This window comes from Stegostoma tigrinum, chromosome 39 (assembly GCF_030684315.1).
Source record: "Stegostoma tigrinum isolate sSteTig4 chromosome 39, sSteTig4.hap1, whole genome shotgun sequence".
Classification (NCBI taxonomy): domain Eukaryota; kingdom Metazoa; phylum Chordata; class Chondrichthyes; order Orectolobiformes; family Stegostomatidae; genus Stegostoma; species Stegostoma tigrinum.
Window position 1 is genome coordinate 17,269,238 of NC_081392.1, and position 23,577 is coordinate 17,292,814.

Below are 23,577 nucleotides of genomic sequence, written 5' to 3' on the forward strand. Positions count from 1 at the left end.
CTCCTTGATGAAATTGTGCTGTAGGTCCCCAATGAACAGGGGGATATTGAAAAGCAAGTATGTAGAGAGGTCTCAAATATAGCCCCTCCTTAGTTAGCTCAATTGGCTGGACAGCTAGTTAGCGATGTAGTGTGTCACCAGCAGCATGGCTTCAATTCCTGTATGTAGTTCTTTGAGAAGGTGACCGAACAGGTAGATGAGAGTAAACCGGTTGATGTGGTGTATATGGATTTCAGCAAGGCGTTCGATAAAGTTCCCCACAATAGGCTATTGTACAAAATGCGAAGGAATGGAATTGTGGGAGATATAGCAGTTTGGATCGGAAATTGGCTTGCTGAAATAAGAGAGGGTGGTAGTTGATGGGAAATGTTCATCCTGGAGACCAGTTACTAGTGGTGTACCGCAAGGGTCAGTGTTGGGTCCACTGCTGTTTGTCATTTTTATAAATGACCTGGATGAGGGCGTAGAAGGATGGGTTAGTAAATTTGCAGACGACACTAAGGTCGGTGGAGTTGTGGATGGTGACGAAGGATGCTGTAGGTTGCAGAGAGACATAGATAAGCTGCAGAGCTGGGCTGAGAGGTGGCAAATGGAGTTCAATGCAGACAAGTGTGAGGTGATGCACTTTGGTAGGAGTAACCGGAAGGCAAAGTACAGGGCTAATGGTAAGATTCTTAGTAGTGTAGACGAGCAGAGAGATCTCGGTGTCCATGTACACAGATCCTTGAAAGTTGCCACCCAGGTTGACAGGGCAGTTAAGAAGGCATATACAGTGTTTTAGCTTTTATTAATAGAGGGATCGAGTTCCGGAACCAAGAGGTTATGGTGAAGCTGTACAAAACTCTGGTGCGGCCGCACTTGGAGTATTGCGTACAATTCTGGTCACCGCATTATAAGAAGGATGTGGAAGCTTTGGAAGAGGTGCAGAGGAGATTTACTAGGGTGTTGCCTGGTATGGAGGGAAGGCCTTACGAGGAAAGGCTGAGGGACTTGAGGCTGTTTTCATTAGAGAGAAGAAGGTTGAGAGGTGACTTAATTGAAACATATAAAATAATCAGAGGGTTGGATAGGGAGAGCCTTTTTCCTAGGATGGTGACGGCGAGCACGAGGGGGCATAGCTTTAAATTGAGGGGGTGAAAGATATAGGACAGATGTCAGAGGTAGTTTCTTTACTCAGAGAGTAGTAAGGGAATGGAACGCTTTGCCTGCAACGATAGTAGATTCGCCAACTTTAGGTACATTTAAGTCGTCATTGGATAAGCATATGGACGTACATGGAATAGTGTAGGTTAGATGGGCTTGAGATAGGTATGACAGGTCGGCACAACATCAAGGGTCGAAGGGCCTGTACTGTGCTGTAATGTTCTATGACTGAGGTCACCAGGAAAGTCCCACCTACTTGAACTTGTCTCTCACCTGAGCCACAGTAACCACCAGGTTAAACCAGCAACAGTTATCTCTCTCAAAAAAACAGTGGGATTGTTGAAAATTTGCCTGCTTTCCCTGGTCTTCTACTGATTGAGATTCTGTGTTCTTGCTGCTATAGCCTGGGTTCGATTTGTGGTCATGGGATGCCACTTCATTGATTCTGTGCATTTTTGAATGATTTAGGGTGGCATGGTGGCTCAGTGATTAGCACTGCTGCCTCATAGCGCCAGCTACCCAGGTTCGATCCCAGTTTCGGATGACTGTGTGCGCAAATTGCATGTTCTCCCGTGTCTGCATGTGTTTCCTCCAGGTGCTCTTGTTTTCTCCTACAGTCCAAAGATGTGAAGGTTAGGTGGATTGGTCATGCTAAATTGCCCATAATATCCAGGGATGTGCAGGCTAGGTGTATTAGCCATGGGAAATACAGGTTTTCAGGACAGGGCAGGGAGGTTGGTTTGGGTGGACTCAGTGGGCCAAATGGCCTGCTTGCACACTGTAGGGATTCTATGATCTGTGAGAATAATAAGGTTGAAATAGTAGGGGGGATTTATTTTCAAAACATTGCCTGGGATTGTCATAATGTTAAAGGTTTTGACGGTGGAAAATTTGTTAAATGTGTTTCAAGAAAATTTTCTTTGTCAAAATTTTTACTACTGTAAAACCAGGTCTCATTTTGAGAAATAAGGCAGGGCAAGTGACTGAAGTGTTAGGGGAACAATTTGGGTCTGGTGATCATATTACTATTTTCTTTAAAATAGTTAAAAGGATAAGTCCTCTATAAAAGTTAAAATTTTTAATTGGAGTAAGGCAAATTTTAAGGGTATTAGACAAGCATGTTAAAACATTGATTGGACTAGACTGTTTGTAGGGGACTTGGGACATCTGATAAGTAGAAGGCCTTCAAAAGTGTGCTAACGAGTTTAGAGTCAGTATGTTCCTGTTAAAGTGAAAGATAAGGTTGGTAAGATTAGGGAATAATGGATGAATAAAGATACTTCGGTTCTAGTCAAGGATAAAAAAGGAATCATATATTAGTATAAGCAATTGGGATCAACTGAATCTGTTGAAGAATATAAAGAGTGTAAAGGCATTCTTAAGAAGTAAATCCAGAAGGCAGAGAGGGGGTATGAGATAGCCTTGGCAGATAAGTTTAATGATAATCCAAAGAGTTTCTACAAGTAAATTTAAGAGCAAAAGAGAAGCTAGGGTGAGTAGGGCCCCTTAAAGATCAACGAGGCCATCTTTGTGTTGAACCTCAGGATATGGGAAACATATTAAATGAACATTTTGCATCAATGTTTACTGTTGAGAAAGAAATGAGGCTAGAAAACATGGAGATATATGTGAACAGTTTTCAAAACCATTGATATGTCAGAAGAGGGAAGTGCTGGAGGTCTTGCAAACCATAAAGGTAGATAAATCTGCAGGCCCTGATCAAGTGTATCCCAGGATGTTGTGGGAAGTTAAGGAGGAAATTGTGGAGCCTGTAGCAGAAATATTTGTATCCACGATAAGCACAGGTGTGACGTACTGGAGGATGGCTAATGTTGTGCCATTGTTTAAGAAAGGCTGTAAGGAGAAGCCTGGAAACAGTAGACCTGTGAGTCTGACATCGGTGATGGGTAAGTTGTTGGAGGTGATTCTGAAAGATAGGATTTACGTGCATTTGGAGAGTCCAGGATTGATTAGGGATAGTCAGCATGGTTTCATGCGAGGAAAGTCCTGTCTTACAAATTTTTTGAGTTCCTTTTAATGAAGTAACCAAAAGGATTGAGGGCAGAGCAGTAAATGTTGTTTACTTGGACTTTGACAAGGTTTCGCATGGTAGACTAATTAGTAAAGTTAGATCACATGGGATTCTGGGTGACTGCCATTTGGATGCAAAATTGGCTTGATGGTAGGAAACAGAGGCTGGTGATGGCGGTAGGGGTGTTTTTCAGACTGGAGGCCTGTGCCAGCAGTGTTCCATAGGGATTGGTGCTGTGTCCACCTTTATTTACATAAACTATTTAGATGAGCGTACAGGAGGCATGGTTAGCACGATTACGGATCACACAAAAATTGGTGCTACAGTGGATGGTGAAGGTCATCTGAGATTACAAAGAGAACTCGATCAATTGAGACAATGAGCTGAGGAGTGGCAGATGGAATTTAATTTGGGTAAATGTGAGCTATTACATTTTGGTAAAACAAATTAAGGCAGGACTTATACAATTAAAAGTAGAGCCTTAGATAGTGTTGTAGAACAGAGACCTAGTAGTTCATGTACATAGTTCGTTGAAATTTGTATCATATGTAGACAGGCTGGTTAAGAAGGTGTTCAGCACATTTGCCTTCATTGCTCAGACCTTTGTGTATAGGATTTGAGACATCATGTTGAGGTATTGTAGGACATTGGTCAGGCCTCTTCTGGAGCACTGTGTGTAATTCTGGTCCACCTGTTATAGGAAGGATGTTATTAAACTGGGTAGGGTTCGGCGAAGATTTACCATGATGTTGCCAGGAATGGAGGGTGTGAAGTACACAAATAGACTAGAAAGGCTAGGACGTTCTTTCACTAGAGTGTAGGAGGTTGAGGGATGACCTTTTTGGAGGTTTATAAAATCACAATGGGCATACATAAGGTGAATGAGAAAGGTCTTTTTCCCCCAGAGTGGGGGAGTTCAAAAGCAGGGGACATATTTTTAAGGTGAGAGGAGGAAGATTTAAAAAGGACGTGAGGGACTTTTTTTTTTACACGGTGGTTCATGTGTGGAATGTACTGCTAGAGGAAATGATTGATGCAAGTACAGTTACAACATTTAAAAGACATTTGGATTAGTTCATGAAAGGAAAGGTTTGGAGGGAAATGGGTCAAGCGCAGGCAGGTGGGACTAGTTTAGGTTGGGAACATGGTTGACCCAAGGGTCAGTTTCCGTGCCATCTGATTTTATGACTGAGACTCAGTGCTTAATCATGATCTGCTCATACTTGAACCTGTCCAAATTATCCAAACCTTTGTCCGTTGTGCTGTGTGAACCCACCTGCAGATTAACTACAAGTTAGCTCATTGCATACTGAATAAAATACTGTGCTACTGCCTGTAGTCCCTGGGTCACGGTAACTGAGTGGGCCCCATGAGATAAATGCAGGAGTGCTCCTGATTTGGTAATTGCATGTATTTCTATGTAAATAGAAAGGCTTGCCTGTAATGTACAAAGGAACTACTATTCTCCATAATTAAAGCCACTGCCTTTATTGTGATTGAATTGGTTAAATTATGTTTTTATTACGTGTTTGTCAAGTGTTTTTACTGGTCTTTTGGGTATCGCATTCTGAAATTCTGTCCTAATTTAGGCACCTTTCATCACTGAATAAAGCTGTGTGTACTTAATAGAATGCAATATGACATGGATTTTCATAACTCCCTGAATCCGGATTCTCTTTCCAGTGCAGCTGTGACCTGCTGGAAATACATGCGTGTCAGCCTTAATCTAATGATTGTATTTGCATGCATAAACGGTTCTCACCAGTGTTTTGCTATCATAACTTAGTTATCTATTCATTTCTCCCTACTTCCAACAAATCTGTTGAGACTTGGGGCGGAGAGAAGGTCAGCTGAAAATTTCAGAGTGAAATTAATGAGTTGTTGTTTGGTAAGAACGTTCAGAGTTACAAAATGAGCTGAAGAAGTTAAGATGCACATGAGCCCTGATTGAATTGAATAGTGGAATCAGGCTTGATGTCTTGAATAGCCACCTCTTGTTCCTTGGTTTTGTCTGACGGATAAATATCCCAATTCCCAATTTTGTACAAAAAAGGTAAATTTACTTTCAACGTCCCCTCTAAGTGTGCAATTTTAACAGTCCCAGGTAAGCAGCCACATATTAACCCAAGCATTACGTGTCATCAAAGCATTGCAGTTTTGCTGCAGAACTGGAAAGTTTAATTACCAGGAATTACAATACTGCTTATCCTGTTTCTGCCTTAATCCCACATGCCCATCCTATCGCCATATTCCTTATTCTCCTTTCCTCTACCTGTCTGATCGATCCTTTAACTTCAATCTCAATGATGTAGTGCCTATAATTACCGGAGGCAACATTTGTCATCAGCATTTTGCAACTGATTTCATCCAACCTAATTAACATTCTCTTTGAATCCTTTCTCACTTGTGTGCTGTAGTGGCTTCCCCTTTAACATGTACTGGTGCTAATTACCTTGACTACCAGCTACAGTAATGAGTTCCACATTCTTACCATTCTGTCTGGGTGAAGAAGTTACTCTTGAATTCCTTATTAGATGTAATTATTTTTATTATATGGACTACCTTCCATGAATAGCATCTAGTTTGCCTCCTTCAGAAAGGACAACACCTCTTTACTTGCCTTGGGTGTCCTGGAGACACTTACCTGCAAGCGAGAGTTGATGTTAGATCAATAAGGTTGTGGTGGAGGTTAAATAGACGTTAGGTTTAGGGCTAAAGTTCAGCACAACATCGAGGGCCGAAGGGCCTGAACTGTGCTCTACTGTTCTATTGAGATGAATATAACTGAGATTCATTACTGTTAGCCAAAAGGGCAGAGGGGCGTGAAATTAAGTCTTAGATCAACCATGATCTCATTCAATGACGCAACAAAGGCTTTATTTTTATTCATCTGTGTTGCTGGCTCGTGAACGTTTGCTGCTTTTGAGAAGGTAGGGGTGAGCTGCCTTCCTGAAGTGCTGCAGTCAGTGTGCGCTGTATGTTGCCCCACTATGCTGTTAGGGAGTGAATTCCAGGATTTTGACCCAGTGATAGTAAAGCAAAGGTGGTATATTTCCAAGTCAGGATGGTGAGTGGCTCGGACGGGAACTTGGTGGTGGAGGTGTTCCCATGTATCTGCTGCCATTGTCCTTTTAGCTGAAAGTGGTCATGGGTTTGGAAGGTGTAGTCTAAGGGGAATTTCTGCAGTGCATCTTGTAAATGGTACACACCGCTTCACCCGAGTATCGATGGTGGAGGGAGCGGAGGTTTTGAGGATGTCGTGCCAGTTGAACAGGCTGCTTTGTCCTGGATGGTGTCAAGCTGTTTGTGTTGTTGGAGCTTCCCCCATCCAGGTAAGTGGGAATATTCCATCACACTCCTGACTTGTGCCTCTTAGATGGTAGGGCAGGCTTTGGGGGGAGCCAGGAGGTGAGTTACTCAACACAGTTTCCCTAGCCTCTGACCTGCTCCTGTAACCACTGTGTTTATGTGGTGAATCCAGTTGTGTTTCTGGTCAATCGTAACCCCCAGGATATTGATAGTGGGGGATTCAGTGATAGTAATGTCAAGGGAGGGGCGATGGCCTGGTGGTATTGTTGCTGGACTGTTAATCCAGAGACCCAGATAACTTTCTGGGGACTTGGGTTCAAATCCTACCACAGCAGATGGTGGAATTTGAATTCAAGTTTTTAAAAATAAAATCTGGAATTAAGAATCTAATGATGACCATGAATCCATTGTCAATTGTCAGGAAAAACCCATCTGGTTCACTAAAGACCTTTTAGGGAAGGAAACTGCCATCCTTACCTGGTCTGGCCTATATGTGACTCCAGACCTATAGCAACTTAGTTGACTGTTAACTGCCCTCTGGGCAATTAGGGATGGGCAATAAATGCTGGCCTGGCCAGCGACGCCGTCATCCCATGAACAAATAAAACAAAAAGGGCAGATTTTATCTCTTATTGGAGATGGTCATAGCCTGGCATTTGTGCGGCGCAAACATTACTTGCCACTTGTCAGCACGAGCCTGGATATTATCCAGATCTTACTGCATTTGAACATGAACCGCTTCAGTATCTGAGGAGTCACAAATGGTGATGAACATTGTGCGATCATCAGCAAACATCTCAATTCTCACCTTACGTGGAAGGGACCATTCGTGTTGAAGCAGCTAGAGATGGTTGGGTCTAGGACACTACCCCGAGATGTCGTGGAGCTGAGATGACTGACTACCAGCAACCACAACCATTTTCCCATGTGCCAGGTATGACCCCAACCAGTGGAGAGTTTGCCTCTTATGACCCGTGTATTTTAATTTTGCTAGGGCATCAGTTTAAGATAGTATTACCAATCGGCCAGCAGCTCTGAGCACCCGCAGCCTGTCCTTATCTGGAAAGCCAACTGGATGCCTCTGCCTTTGCAGGGCAAACTCAGCAGGGATTTGGGCACCTTACTTGAGAAACCGAGCTAAATTCACTTCTCATTACCTGCTATGTCCAGCCGTGCTGTCCCCCTCCGTATCCAACCTAACTGAAGTTGCTATCGTGTATAATGGGGTCACTGTGAAGTTTACAAAGGAAGTAGCAGTTTAATCAGTCGAATGTGCATCTGAAATGCTGTGAAGTTTTAAAAGAACAAAAGTCAGAATGGGCATTATTTAATGTGTAAGACAAAAGGTTCACAAATGACTAGGAATGTCGGCTAAGAGATAATGGGAACTGCAGATGCTGGAGAATCCAAGATAACAAAGTGTGGAGCTGGATGAACACAGCAGGCCAAGCAGCATCTCAGGAGCACAAAAGCTGACGTTTCGGGCCTAGACCCTTCATCAGATGAAGGGTCTAGGCCCGAAACGTCAGCTTTTGTGCTCCTGAGATGCTGCTTGGCCTGCTGTGTTCATCCAACTTCACACTTTATTATCTTGGAATGTTGGCTAAAGTAGGTTTTGAGCGGGTTTATATAAACAACACAGCACTGAAATCATAATATTTTTTCCTTAAGATATTATCTTAACACAGTACAAAAATTTGTCTTGGCCCTATGAATTTTAGCAGTTGTGTTGTCAAAGAATCAGGCTGCAGATCATTGAGTGAATGTAAGTTAAAATATCTTCAAAGCAGTTTTTGACAGGAGCTGAAGACCACAGGCTTTTGCATGTGTTGGGTTGGGAGTTCAGTTAGAGAACTGTTTCCTTTTGAATTCCTGTTGCAGTGACCATGGTCCTTGGAGTAGAGAGGACAATGATAGTGAGAGGAGAGGCCACCCACTGACCCTTTGCAATTCTGGTGAAGGGGCAGGGGGTAGAGACTCAATCCCACAACTCATCAAAAGTGTCATTCATTTGCATTTTATTGCCAGACTTTAGCTGTGCCAAGAACACAACTGCAGCTGCAATGGGTAATTAATTTATCAGTTTAAAAAGTGATAACATCGTTTATGCTGAATTGCAAATGCTTTAGCATGTTGGGTACAGCCAGAACGGTGTTTAAAAAAAAGCACTGCACTTACAGTAATGGCTCAAAGAAATCTATGAATGACAGCCACCTAAAATAAGTTAGCAAGGATCATGAATTAAATAAAACCCCAATCAGAGCAAGTTTAAATGGGGTAGCAATGTTTAAATGGGCCCAGTCTTAGCTGCTGTCTCTCTCTGTTGACTGTACAGGCCCTCCCCCAATCTGATTTATTCTTCCTTCGACTACTGTTCCCATCATGTTCCATTGAGCTTAGAGACCACTGATTTGGATAGCAAGAAGTGGACGGAATCTACCTTTGCATGTATTTGGCTGAGAGTCGAGAGTCAATGACAGGCTGGTGGGAGCAGGATCCACTGCATTGTTTCTGAGCTGTGGTTATTTCTGTAGAGTGGCCAGTTTCTCACTGTTTCCCACATTGTGCTTCTGAAGCCTGAGTGACGCTGTCTCTGACCATGGCCTGTCTATCCTAGTTTACACCTGAGTGTGCATAAGTGTGTACAAAATCATCGTTACATAACAGGTATTCTTTCATCCCTTCTAATAGCTAAGCAAGAAGTACTGTTCACTTTTTGCTTCAGGCATTTCTACTGTATACAGTGCACTTACTGCATACATTAATCTTTTCCCTGTTTAAATATGATTTTATTTTCCTCTCTAAAACATTGAGATACTAAGTACGGTGAGTCGAAATTCTCATTTAAGAAGCAGTGGCCAGTTTGCCAGGAATATTGATCAAGATTTCTGAGATTACAAATAAAAAGTAAATTTGCTAATTTTTGACCTGCAAAGTTCATTCCCTGACCAGAGGGTCCCAGAATGGACCCTCTCCTCCTCTACTTCAATGTATTGCGTCTGCATCCACAATGGTATCTATTCCGTATCTATTCCCCTTCTTAGATCCTAAGCTAAAGTGTATTTTATTTCATCTTTGCATACTTAATGTCTAGGAAATCCATCTGAAATCTCCTGAGATTGTTGTCAGCAGTTGAAGTCTGTCAGCAAAATGCTGGGGCTGAGCGTGTAGCTTTCACATCTGACCCAGAAGGTTGAGTTTCAAGCCCTGCTGTATCAGACTTGTATACAGAGCCTAGGCTGACACTCCCATTGAGTTACCAAGGGAGTGCTGCACTGTCAGAGGTGATTCAAATTGTTTGTTAGTATTGCAAGAGCATAAGAAATAGGAGCAGGAGTAGGCCAATATGGCCGATTGCGACTGTTCTGCAATTCACTAAGATCATGGTGATCTCTTCATGGACTCAGCTCCACTTACCTGCCCACTAACCATAATTATTTTACTGCTCACAAATCTATCTTTGCCTTAAAGATAACAAAGGAGGTAACCTAAACTGCTTCAGTGGGCAGGGAATTCCACAGATAAGTCAGTGGTATACATGTGACCACAGTATTATGGTTGACTCTTAGGGATGGGCAATGAATTCAGGCCTAGCCAGTGATCCCCAAATCTCATTAACAAATAATGAAATAAACAATTCACAAATTAAATTTCTATTTGAAATTTTTTTTTGGGCATGTCATTATGGTACCAGCATTAAGAGTGACATTTGGGACTCAGATTAGACATTAAGTATGCAGAGATGAAATAAAATGCACTTTAGCTTAGGATCTAAGAAGGGGAATAGATACCATTGTGGATGCAGACGCAATACATTGAGATAAAGGAGGAGAGGGTCCATTCTGGGACGCTCTTGTATTCATTGCATCTAATTTATGTTGTAAGTTATTTACTTGACCAATATTCATCACCCTTATCCTTTCCTACTCGTAGAATTCCCACATGTTTCATTCTGTCAACATGAACAGGGCGTAAGCGCAGAGCACTTGTTCATTTCTTGCAACAAAAATTGAAATTGAAACAACTGCTGCCCTCTGCAGCCAATCCCGTTAATAACTTCTCTTCCTTGGCTTCATCATACACCAGTCGTTATTTGGTGCTAGTAACTTGTGATTTGTGAGGACAAATGACTATCAGTAAAATATCCTGTGTGCCCCTTTGGGAGCAGTAACTGATGCTGCTGTTGTGTTGTCAATGAATCAGATATGGTACAGAACATTGAGTGAATGTCATACTAAATCAATTTCACGTTAAATTCAACAGCACAGTTGAGATACAAGGCCATTTGATTCTTCACTGAAGTGCGATTCATTAGTTCAACAGCAAACATGTCATACAGAAAAGGCAATGGCCTAGTGGCATTATTGCTGGACTGTTAATTCCGAAAACGTTCCCAGTACCTGGGTTCGAATCCCGCCACAGTAGATGATGGAATTTGAATTCAGTAAATATTTGGAATTATGAATCTGATGACTGCAAACCCATTGTCGATTGTAGGAAAAACCCATCTGGTTCACTAATGTCCTTTTAGGGAAGGAAACTGCCCTCCTTACCTGGCCTGGCCTACATGTGACTCACAGCAACGTGGTTGACTCTTAACTGCCCACTGGGGATTAGGGGTGGACGATAAATGGTGCCTAGCCAGTGATGCCTTCATCCCCTGAATGAGTAAAGAAAAAAAAGCAGTTCGGTTTCTGGGTGTATCTAATATGTCTCCCACAATGTTCAGCAACAGACCCATAACATTTTACTGCAGTGACCTGGCCAACCAGTCATTGCTTTTATCAGTGAATAAAAATAAATGATCCCTTGCATTTGTGAACGGACAGCCCAGGCATTTTGGTTCCTCTGTAAATTGTGCAGCGTTGATTTTCTGTGTCCTGTCCTTGCACTTTGATTATCAAGTGATTTCTTGTCGGCACCTCTGTTGGGAAGAAGTACATTTTGAGAGCACTGTACCCTGTCATCCCTCAGTATGTCTCAAAAAATGTTTCATCTTCAGTAGATTGTTTTTGGATGTACAGACATTGCTACACAGGCAAGTACCTCTTGGTGCATATCAGGGTCTCTCAGATCACTGTGGATAATTGGCAGTTAACTTTGGTGTTGATTGAGGAAATAGTGGTACCGTTAATTTTTTGTACTGACACAAGCGGTCTCCTCTGTAAGCCACTACGCTCTTCCTTTGGAACTGTACCACATTATAGGCATGAAGCTTTTGAAGCATATCTGGATTTGTACAAAGTTCAGGCAGCACTGAAGTTGGTCATTCGGCCTAAAAAAATTGGTCAACACTGATGATTAAGCTCCCCAGAAGCCTTTTTCTGTCTGTCTTCATTTAACTCCTCCTTTCATCCCCATTCCCCAGCTACCTACTGTAACCCTTCCATTCTTTTCTCCCTTGTGTTTATGTAAATTCATCTGAGTGTATCTGTAAAATTTTGTATCAACTACTTCCTGTGCGAGCACGTTCCACATTCTCCTCCAGGTCATTTGAGCAAGTGTTTAAGTTGTACAGAGAACACATCAGTTATATTCTACACTTTTGCTGCTGATATAGGATTGAGTACCCATGTGTCATTAAATCTGGTATGTAACGGACATTTGTATGGCCCAGAGATTGGTAAGTAGCCCATCTGATATTCCTATTGCCCACATTTAGACTCCTCTACAGATGCGTTGGAATGCTGCTGTACAAGTCTCCTCACTGACTCCTCTTGCTGTTCGTAATGCACAGTTGGGATGGGGGAGGCGTGGTGTAGTGGTAATGTCAATGGACTGGTAATCTGGAATACCAGGTTATTCTACTGTGGATGTGGATTCAAATTCCACAGAGTCTGGATAGTGGAAATAAAATCAATTTTAGGGGAGGTAATGGCCTAGTAGTATTATAACTGGACTGTCAATCCAGAGACCCGGATAATGTTCGAGGGACCTGGGTTCGAATCCCACCTCAGCAGGTGGTAGAATTTGATTTCAATAAATATCTGGAATTAAAAGTCAAATGATGGCCATGAATCCTTTGCCGATTGTCAGGAAAAACCCATCTGGTTCACAGATGTCCTTTTAGGGAAGGAAACTGCCATCCTCACCTGATCTGGCTGACATGTGACTCCAGACCCATAGCAATGTGCTTAACTGCAGGATGTGCAATAAATGTCACCTGGCCAGGGACACCCTCATCTCACGAATGTATACGGAAAAAAGTTATGCACTTGAACCACTTACAACTAACACCAGCCCAGCATACTGTATGAAATTCCAGAACTCAGAAGATGTAATCACCAGGAAAAGGTAGATTGGATGGGGCTCTCTTGTCTAAGAAGGAAAAGGCTGAAGAGTGTCTGATTGGCCTGTTATAAATTATGAAGGGTTTTGATTGGGTTGATAGCAGGGAAGATGTTTCTCCTCATGGAGGAAACCAGAGCCCAGGAGCCATTAATAGATAGTCACTGATCAATCCACTCGGCAATTCAGAAGGAACTTTATTTTCTCTATCCTCTGGGAGAGAAAAAATAGAATGTCAGGCCTGCTGCTGGAAACCAAGTACATGTGCTAAAAATAAACGGGTTATGTCAGTGTTGGATGAAATAAGGTGGCAGGAAGCTCATGTAGAACAGCCTGGTGTATTGGGCAGCCTGACCTGTTTCTATACAGTTACTGGTGGATGAATGTATCTTGGAGGAGTGTCACAAGGCCTGATCTGAAGTGGGGGTAAGTGGATATATGAATGGCTCGACAACATATCACTGAAGATTAACTTGAAATGAACTGAGATTGTAAATGAGTATATAACATTTTGTTTCCCTTTTCTGCTGTCCTTTCTGCTCTGTCTTCCCCCTCTCCTTCACTATAGGCATATCCTCCACGATAGGCATCTCCTCCATTTTCCTTCTTCTCTTGCCAAGAAACAAGGCATTGTCCCTGTGGTCCTACCTGCAACACAACCAGCCTTGAGTTCCCTCTGCTCTCCAATGTTTTAAAGTGCAAATCAAAGAAACAGTGGTCTAGATCGAGTTCATAAGAATAACTGATCTAATTTGTTATTGTCACGTGATAAAACAAACAGGGGTAGGGCTTATACAATTAATGGTAGAGCCTTGGATAGTGTTGTAAACGGAGACCTAGGGATGCAGGTACATAATTCTTCAAAGTTTGCTCCACATATCGATAGCTGTGTTATAAAGGCACTTATCACACTTCTCTACATTGCTCAGTCCTTTTGAGTATAGGAATTGGGACATTACGTTGAGGTTGTACAGGACGTTTGGTGAGGTGTCTCATGGAATACTGTGTCCTGTTCTGGTCTCCCAGTTATAGGAAGGATAGTATTAAGCTGGAGGGGGTTCAGAAGAGATTTGCCTGAATGTTGCCAGGTATGGAAGGTTTGAGTTATAAAGAAAGGCTGGAACTTTTTCCACTGGAGCGTAGGAGGTTGAAAGGTGATCTTGTAGAAGTTCATAAAATTGAAGCGTATAGCTGGGGTTAATGGTAGTTGCCTTTTCCCTAGGACAGGGGATTTCAAGACTAAGCACGATTTTTAAGGTGAGAAGAGAGCTTTTAAAAAAGATGAGGGACAAACTTTTTACCGTGAGGGTGGTTCGCATGTGAATGGACTTCCTGAGGAAGTAGTGAATGTGGGCACTGTTAGAACATTTAAAAGACATTTTGATAGCCACATGAGTAGGAAAGGTTTGGAGGGATATGGCGTGGGATTATGTTTGGCATGGTCTGGTTGGACTGTAGAGTCATACAACATGGAAACAGACTGTGAAACAAGAAAGAGTGAAAAGTTTTGAGTTCAGTGCAGGCAGCTCATACCATACAAAGCGCATTAGGTTGATAGAGCAGAGCGAAGAACACAAATGTTACGGCTGCAGAAGGATCATGACTCCAAAAGCTTGTATCATCGAATAAACCTGTTGGACTATGGCCTGGTGATGTGTGATTTTTGTCCTTGTCCACCCCAGTCCAACACTGGCACCCCTACAACATAAAATTTAAAATTTTTGAGAGTTCTGTTCAGAAGTACAATGACAGCAGGGAAGAGGATGTTCTTGAATCTACTTGTACGTGTGTAAAAATTTTAATATTTTCTGCCTGATGGAATAGTGTATGACCAGGGTGGGATGGGTCTTTTACTATATTAGTTGCCTTCCCAATGCAATGGGAAGTATAGATGGAGTCAGTGGATGGAAGGCTGGTTTGCGTGATGGACTGGGCTGTGTTCGAGACACTCTGTAGTTTCTTGTGGTCTTGTGAAGAGCAGTTGCCAAACCATGTAACGATGCATCCAAATAGGATGCTGGGATTGCAATCCGGGATTCAGCAAGAAAAGCACAGGGTGGGATCCATTCACCTGACACATCGTCTCTACATTACATTCTATGAATTTTGCTAAATGCTTCAATTCATTTCTGCTGGCGGTTACTTTAAATGCATTTGGGCATTTTTTTTTTAAAGCTTCCATTGAACGGATTCAAAGTGCAAGTTGTGGATTTTAAATGGTTCAGCCTAAGGAGCACTGTATACAATAGCATGCTAGTTCAATTATTATTAACACCTTTGCTGGAACAGCTCCATGGTTTGTTGCAGGGTTCCAAAGTTAGTGTTTGATATTTTTTCTGTATCTGTTCCATTTTTCTAGGGGTTATATGCTCAGATTACACAGAAGCTATTCAGTGGCAAATTGAAACTCCATTTCTTATCTAGAGGTTCAAATCAACATGCTGACTTGGGTACAGTCATAGAGTCATACAGCATGGAAACAGTTGTTTCCACAGCCATGAGAGCTTCAGTGAGTGAGTTTAAGGAGGAATATTGGCCCTAACATCAGAATATTGTTCTGCTATTCAAATGCTTAGACCTGAAAACGCCAATCTCATTTTAGCACTTCATCCAATTTCCTCTTGAACATAACACTTCCAACAATGCAACCTTCCTTCAATATTTAAAAGCAGAAAGTATTGGGGAAACTGCAGTCTGGTAGCACTTCTGGAGAGAGGACCAGGAGTTAATATTTTGGGTCTGATATGACACCTGCTCTGCACTGTATTTTGCTTTTCTTTCCCCATACATCACTGCACCGTGAGATTATCTGCTTATATCTGTCAGGTGAGCCTTAAACCCATGACTTCCTAATCCTGAAGTAGGAATTTGACCCAATGAGCTGTGGACATTTGCAGCTTCATTACATCATGTTGAGGTTGTACAGAACGTTGTGCTGTTCAGGTTGTCCTTTATAGGATGTATATTATTAAACTGAAGGGGGTTCAGAAAAGATTTATCAGGATGTTGCTGTGAATGGGAGGGTTTGAGATATAATAATAACCAGGGACTTTATTGACTGGAGCATAGGAGGTTGAGGGATGACCTTGTAGAGATTTATAAAATCACGAGGGGCATAGATAAGGTAAATGAAAAGAATCTTTTTCCTAGGTTGAGGAAGTTCAAAACTAGGGGACGTATTTTTAAGGTGTTGGGAGAAAAATTTAAAAAGAACATGAGGGGCAGAGTGGTTCGTGTGTGGAATGAATTGCCACAGGAAGTGGTGGATGCGGGCACAGTTACAACATTCAAAAGACATTTGGATCAATTAATGAATAAAAATTGTTTGGAGAAAATATGGGCCAAACGCAGGCAGATGGGGCTAGTTTAGTTTGGAAACTTAAATAGAAGTTGCTGGAAAAGGTTAGCAGGTCTGGCAGCACCTGTGAAGAGAAATCAGAATTAATATTTTGGGTTTCAGAGGAAGGGTTATCGGGCTCAAAACAGTAATTCTGATTTCTGTCTACTGATGCCGCCAGACTTGCTGAGCTTTTCAAACAATTTCTGTTTTTGTTTCTGATTTACAGCATCTGTAGTTTTCTCACTTTTTTAAAAAAGTTTGGGAACACTGGCATGGACTGGTTGGACCAAAGGGTCGGTTTCTATGCTGTAATTCTTACCTCAAGAAATAGTTCCCCACTGAATATTTCTCTCTGGCCGCTCTGATTTACAGGTGACTCATTCTTTTCTATCTGTTTCAGGCCATCGTCCGAGGAAGCAAAATTGGAATTGATGGCTCTTTGAATTGGCTTTTGGATGAATTTGAGAATGTTTCCGTAACACGTTCCAACTCCCTGCGGCGAGGAAGTCCACCATCTCTACTCCGTCAAGAACCCACACAGGATGGAATGCACAAGAATGGAGTGCACGAGGCCCCTCCCAAGGGGACCTACCCCGCTGAACTAGACAGGCATCATGAACACAAGGGGAGAATTGAGAGGGCCAAGCCAGGATCCCGGGATGAGCGCGACCAAGGCAGGGACGACAGGCAAAAGAACCGGAATGCAGAGCGGGCAGACAGCCGGGCTCACCCACAGCAGCCCAGGGGGCAGGAGCCAAGCAGGACTGGGGGGAGCAGGCCCAACCATCATAACAGCAGGGAGGCCCGCCCTGATCACCACAAGCATCCTGACAGCAAAAGCAAACCCCACGACAAGACAGATGGCAGGAGAGACCAACTGGGCGATCGGGAAGGAAACCATGTTGGTTTCAGCGAGCCCACAAACTCTCAGGAACGCACATCGAAGCGAGAGAAAAACGAAAGCTCCGACAAGAGGCCGAAATCTACGTACACCGGCAAGACCAGCCCGCAGTCTCCTAGGGACAAGCGACCCCTTTCTGGCCCAAACATGCGCCCTTCAAATGCTCCTGGTGGAGATGGAGCGATAAAGACTGTGCACCAGACAGGAAGACCTTTCAACACTTACCCAATGGCTGAGACAGGAGCAGGCAGAGGCACCAGCAGTCAGGTCTGTAACCCACGTGCTCCTCTCTTTGCTAAAGCTCTGGTGAGCAATTAGTCAAAGTAAGTAGGCGGAAATGTACACACTTTGGACCAAGTGAGCTTGGTCAGAGTTAATTCCAAACTGGGGAGAAACGACTGTGTACCAAAATCACAGGTACAAAAACAATAATTTAAATGGCTAATGCAATGTTGACCTTTGGCTGAAGGAGATTATAATATGCAAATAGTTGGAGTTTCTGTGATAATTGCGTTAAGCTCTGTTTAGGTCTCATTTAGAGCACCCAGTTCTGACTGGATGCTGTTTGTTTCAAGGGAATGTGGCACAGTTTCAGTATTTTTGATTCTAAGACTGACAAAAGGATTCCAGTTCAAGGAGAGGTTGCATGTCAATGAGTTTGAATTCCCTGAACTACAGAAGATTAAGGGATCATCTAATTGTTTAAACTGATTAAAGGATTTGATAGGGTAGACGGAGAGAAACTATTTCCTCTGTTGACTGAATGCAGAAGATGGTGCGTAACCTTAAAATTTGAGATGGGGATGATGTCAGGAAGCAGCATTTCACAAAGGATTGTGGAAATCCCTCCCCTAAAAAGCTGTTGAGGCTACAGGTTAGTTTGAAAATTTCAAAACTCACAGATTGATTAGTTTTTGCCAAGTAAGCATTTTACAACTCAGCTGGAGCCGTAGGTGACTTGATGGTTTAAGATGCGGATTAAGATCAGCCGTGAACTTATTTCACCAATTGAGGGGCCAGATAGCTTCTTCCTATTCCTTTGAGTACAGTTGTAAGGGGAGGCCTCCCAGACAGATGTGTAGTTTATAAAACTGCATGTAACTTTTCACTTATATTTTTGAATTTGCTGTGATCTCTAGAAGATGCCATGTTGTTTATAATAACGTGGGCACTGTCTTTGGGAATGCTACAGTTATTTTGCTGTTTACTTTTCTCAATTGTATCCGGTCTCCGTGCATGGCATAAGTTATCTGGTTTTCATGATTAGCTGTGAACAGTAACACAAGTCTGATCGATAATATACTTTTCAGTATTCAGCCTTGCATCCACACTGGTGCTGCTGTGGGAACTTTTGGAATAAGTGCATCTTGCTCATTTGTGGTTACCTAATTGCAGAATTTCTGAATAGAGAAGCTAACTGTCTTCAATTCTCCTTCTCCACGTGCAATTATTGAGCTATAGTAAGATGTGCATTTTTATCTTAAAAGGTGGGGGTTTACAGTTTGATCATTGTAGCCTGCCTCTGCCAAGTTGAGAACTTGTAGGGTGATGTTTTGTTTAAATCATGTGGCAGGTACCCTTTTTGTGTTTCCCAATGCTGACCCTGCAGCACCTGCCGAATTCACGTGGGATCTGGCCTTGAGAGTAGCCTGGGGAGCGTTCCCAGCCTCTAATCTTCCACCCAAGATACATACGTCACGGAAACAGTTCCTTTGGTCCAACCCATCTGTGCCAAACTTCCCAATTTTAAACTAGTCCCATCTACCTGCTTCTGGCCCATATCCCTCCAAACCTTTTCTATTCATGTACTTATCCAAATGTCTTTTAAACATGATTATGCCCGCATTCACCACTTTCTCGGGTAGTTCATTTCACATGCGAGCCACCCTCTGGAAAATAAATCTGGCCCAGCGTGTCTGACTTAAATTTCCCACCTCTCACCTTAAAAATATGTTGCCTAGTCTTGAAATTTCCCCATCCATGTGAATAAAACACCTACGATTAACCCCAGCTATAGCCCTCATGATTTTGTCAACCTCTATAAGGTCACCTCTTAACCTCCTATGCTCCAGTGCAGTAAGTTCCAACCTAGCCAGCCTTTCTTTGTAACTCGGACCTCTCACCCCCAGCAAAATCTTGGTAAATCTTTTCTGAACCCTCTCTAGCTTAATAATATCCTTCCTATAATTGAATGACCAGAACTGAACACAGTGTTCCAGAAGAGGCATCACCAATGTCCTGTAAAACCTCGACATGAAGTTATACTTAAAGTTTTATTGTTATCATGGGGTGTGCACCACTGACAAGGCTAACACGTATTACCCATCCTGAACTCGTGATGAGACGGTGAGTTGCTGCCTTCAATTGCTGCAGTGTGTGTTGTTGTTGGACTGCTCTCAGCTGCTGAAGCAGTGGGATGGTGGTGGCAAAGCTCCCAAGATTTTGACCCAGCAACAGTGAAGGAAAGGGGCTTTAGTTCAAAGCCAGGCTGGCTTGGAACTCGGGGAACCAGCAAGTGGATGTGTTTCCCTGTCCTTGCTGCCCTCGTCTTCTAGATGGTGAAGGTCATGAGTTTTGGAATACTATTGAAGAACAATATAAGCAGCATCATGTTGAAGCCAGGGCTTTGAGTGTTATCAATCTTGTCACCCCAAATGACTGGCATGAGGTGGGAAGATTGACTTTTTGCGGGGAGTAACTGTCACGTTTGGTCTGTTAAAAGCTTCAGGCAGTTAAACTGCTTTATGACACACGCTGCTGTGACATCAGAGCATTTAATGTAAGTTGAAGGCTTAAACTGATGGTTAATATTTCAATAAGAAAATGTTATCAGATACGGTACATAATTAGATTTGTCTACGGCAAGCTTTGGCAACGCATCATTTTGATGAATGCAGGTCAATGTGTGCTCTGAGAATTGAGAACCTGAAATAACATTTAGGATAGGGTGGCAGATATGGAAGTAGTTAATGGAGTTACTCGCTATAATTTAGTCAGCTACAGTAACTGCATCCTTCCTTTCTGGCTTGTTCCTATCTCTCTCTCTTTTCGGTGTGCTTTCGTTTTGTTGTTTCTGGCATGTTGTCTCTTGTGCTCTCTCGCATGTGCTCTCTCACTCTCACTCTATATCCCCTTCCCCGCCTCTCTTTCCCTTCTCTCTCTCTCTCTCTCTCTCTCTTTCTCTTGCCCCACCTCTCTTTTTTGCTCTCCTTAGCCCTCTCTGACAAGTGCACTGTCCTGTGAGGAGAAATTAAGTAAAGTGAGAAGTGTCTTCTCGAGGCATAGAAAAGTTTTAGTGGGTTTGAGAAGCTGGTGATTCTAGAATTAGGGCAGGGTTTGTCTCACAGTATGCAGTGTTGGCTATTTAGGACTGAGATGACGATTTTTTTCACTCAGGTTTGTAAGTCTTGTGACTTCTCTACCTCAGAGGGCTGTGAATGTACAATGATGAATATATTCCAGTCAGGGAGTTTGATAGGTTTTGGGACATTTGGGTATTTGAATGAAGTTAAGATCAGGTAAAGTAGAATTTGAGCCTTGTTGAATTGTTCATTGGTGTAGACCAGAAAATATGGTGAAGGCAGTGAGCTAAGTGGCTTCAGGTTTTAGGAATAATGGTTTTGTTCTGTTTATCGCTGGACCTTTGAGATGTATGGCCTTTGCGCAATTTCTTTCTAAAAACAAAAACCTTGTGTATCAGAATGTCAAGGGTGTGAACTCTACAAGGGTAAGTGTGCTTTTGACATTGCTTTAAAGCTTTCTTTCTGATAACATCCCAGTTCTTCACCTTGGTTATGCAGGTGAACCATCCACTCGAAGGTTATGTCTGAACCAGACAAGTCTCGGCGTGTGACCATTTCTGGTGACCCTGCCTTCTCCATTCTTTCTCTATTCGACCATGTCGCAGTGCACAGTCTAGGCGATGTCAGAAAGCCAGACCAGGAAAAGGGGGCTGAATGGCCTCTTCCTGTGCTGTAAGATTACAACAGTCTAGAGGCACAATTGGAGCAATCTACCCTTCCTTCTCAATGGTCCTGTGATGCACTGAGAATCACAAACGGAGATGGCGTTGGATGTGGGGTTAGACACAATGGCTCAGGGCCGGCATGTATCTGTGTTTCCACATGAACTCTCCTGCCTCATGGCATTGATGTTGGAATGAGATGTGATCCATACCCCCCCCCCCCCCCCCAAAAGCCATTTCTATCATGGCTATATAGTTTACGCTGAACCATTGATGATCAAGGTTGTTTGGCAATGCAGAGAAAGGATTGCTTTGTTTGGCAGAGATCATACAGTGGTCACTAAAATTTTGTTAAATTCTATAATTTCCACTTTTTTCTGAAGGACATTACAAAATTTTCCCTTTCCTAATAGTGTTTGTTAATATTAATTATATTAAGACCCATCGGTGATGGACTTTGCTTGATTAAGCACTCTTGAGAACTCTTGGAGGCTCTTATGGCAAAGTGTTAGTGCCTTTACCTCTGAGCCAGGAAGCTCGGATTCAGATCCCACCTCCCCCAGAGAAGTGTCATAACATAATCTGAGCTGGTCCATTTAAAATATCATGAGGGCTCTGGTGGTGCAGTGATAAGTGTCTGGCCCAGGAGGTCTGGATTCATGACATCTATGAACAGGTTGCTTATAAAATATCTTGATACTTACAAAGAGGGACAGCTGGCTTGGTAGATAAGAGGCAGCCATATCTAATGTCTCAAAAAAGGAATAGTCAAGGAAGGAATTTACATCTAGTCTCATTCTTCACCATCTGGCTTGGGATCCATTACCTAATTTTGAATCATGTAATTTTGAGGTGAGGTACTGATGGTTCCTGGTCTGACACAGGTGAGAAGAGAGAACCAAGAACAGCAATTTGAGTTGAGAAACTTGGAGCATCCAATGTTGTAAAGCAACAATCTGCATTTGTCAAGTGATCAATCACATGCAGGGATATGTCTGCATACCTAACAATAGAGCATAAAGGGATGTGTATAATATTAACTCCAGTGGTAACTGATAATTACGGATCATCAGTGAAGGCAATTTTGTGTCATGAGTTGAGTGTGTCACATAGGAAGTGTGCTGGGTCACCACTGAAAATTGACTTGCAAGAATTTTCAATTACTTGCCCCTTGCAGTCTCTTTGTGTCAAGCAGTTTAGTGTTCTAAGTTCGAGATAATGGGAACTGCAGGTGCTGGAGAATCTAAGATAACAAAGTGTGGGGCTGGATGAACACAGCAGGCCAAGTAGCATCTTAGGATCACAAAAGCTGATGTTTCGAGGATTTTCTTTTTCTGATGAAGGGCCAAGGCCCGAAAAGTCAGCTTTTGTGCTCCTAAGATGCTGCTTGGCCTGCTGTGTTCATCCAGCCCCACACTTTGTTATCCAGTGTTCTAAGTTGCTTTGTGATTGTGAGACTGCAGGGAGCATTTCTCCCATACCGATGCCAATATGTTGAGTTCCAGGATGATTGTTAATGTTGATCATTCAGGTGGTGACTTAACTGAGGCTGAAGTTGAGGAGACTTCCACGAAAATCAAAAAGGGGCGATGCATATGTCCTAGCGTAAACAATTTGACCAACTCCTTTTCTCCCCCTCTGCTGTTAAGGTTGATCATCGAGTGGGAATGCCCCCTGATGTCCGACACAATGGGCCCAACCCAGCTTTGGGTCACACGAGTAAAGCACAGCACGGTCAATATAGGCCAGGCCATTCTGAGCCACCACACCAGGGCTTGGTTCCTCATTCCTCTGACACACACTTGCCACGTATGGCACAGCCGAACTCTCAGGCTCCGTACCCAGCACAGCCCCAGGGACTCGAGTCAAGGTCGCCCCAGCGTGAGCCACAGCGGGTGTCCCACCAGCAGTTCAAGGCAGCTCTCCAGATGGTGGTGGACCCTGGCGACCCAAGAACGTACCTGGAAAATTTTATTAAAATTGGCGAAGGGTCGACGGGGATTGTCTGCATTGCCACTGTGAAGAGCACAGGACAGCTGGTCGCTGTGAAGAAAATGGACTTGCGAAAACAGCAGAGGCGAGAGCTGCTGTTCAATGAGGTAATGTGGGCACTAAGATCTCTGTACACTGGTAATCATCAGCTATTTGTACTTGAAGGCCATTTCCAATATATAACATGGTATTCACATTAGAAAGCATTGGGTGTACTTGCATTTGGAGGCAAAATGTGTTAATAATAGCAAAATACTGCAGATGCTGGAAGTCTGAAACAAACATAGAAAATGCTGGTGAAACGCAGCAGGTTTGTCTCACTAACCTGCATCATGACATCAGTTTTAAGTTAATTGCAGGAAGGGTTCCCGAATACTTTCTTTTCTCTCCTGCTGTAGTTCACAGAATCATAGAATTGCAACGATGCTGGAAACAGCCTCCCTGTCCGTAGTATATCCAGCGCCTCTGTAAGATGCAGTTTGCTTGATGCCATTCTTCTGCCTTCTCCCTGTAAACCCACACCAAATAACAGTGGAGTTCTATTTTGGGTGCCTCGATTGAACACTGGCAATGCATTCTAGACCCTAACCATTCACTCTTTGATTAAC

General features: G+C 42.9%; 1 protein-coding gene across 9 annotated transcripts in view; it reads left to right on the top strand.

Annotated features, from left to right (window-relative positions):
- pak4 (p21 protein (Cdc42/Rac)-activated kinase 4) overlaps positions 1-23,577 on the top strand; it is a 131,968-nt gene that overhangs the window by 93,531 nt on the left and 14,860 nt on the right. For all 9 annotated transcript variants that reach the window (XM_048522533.2, XM_048522537.2, XM_048522531.2 and 6 more), the window contains exons 4-5: positions 16,513-17,280; positions 22,627-23,076. In XM_048522533.2, coding sequence (XP_048378490.1) covers positions 16,513-17,280; positions 22,627-23,076 — 1,218 coding nt within the window. The remainder of the gene's footprint in view (positions 1-16,512; positions 17,281-22,626; positions 23,077-23,577) is intronic.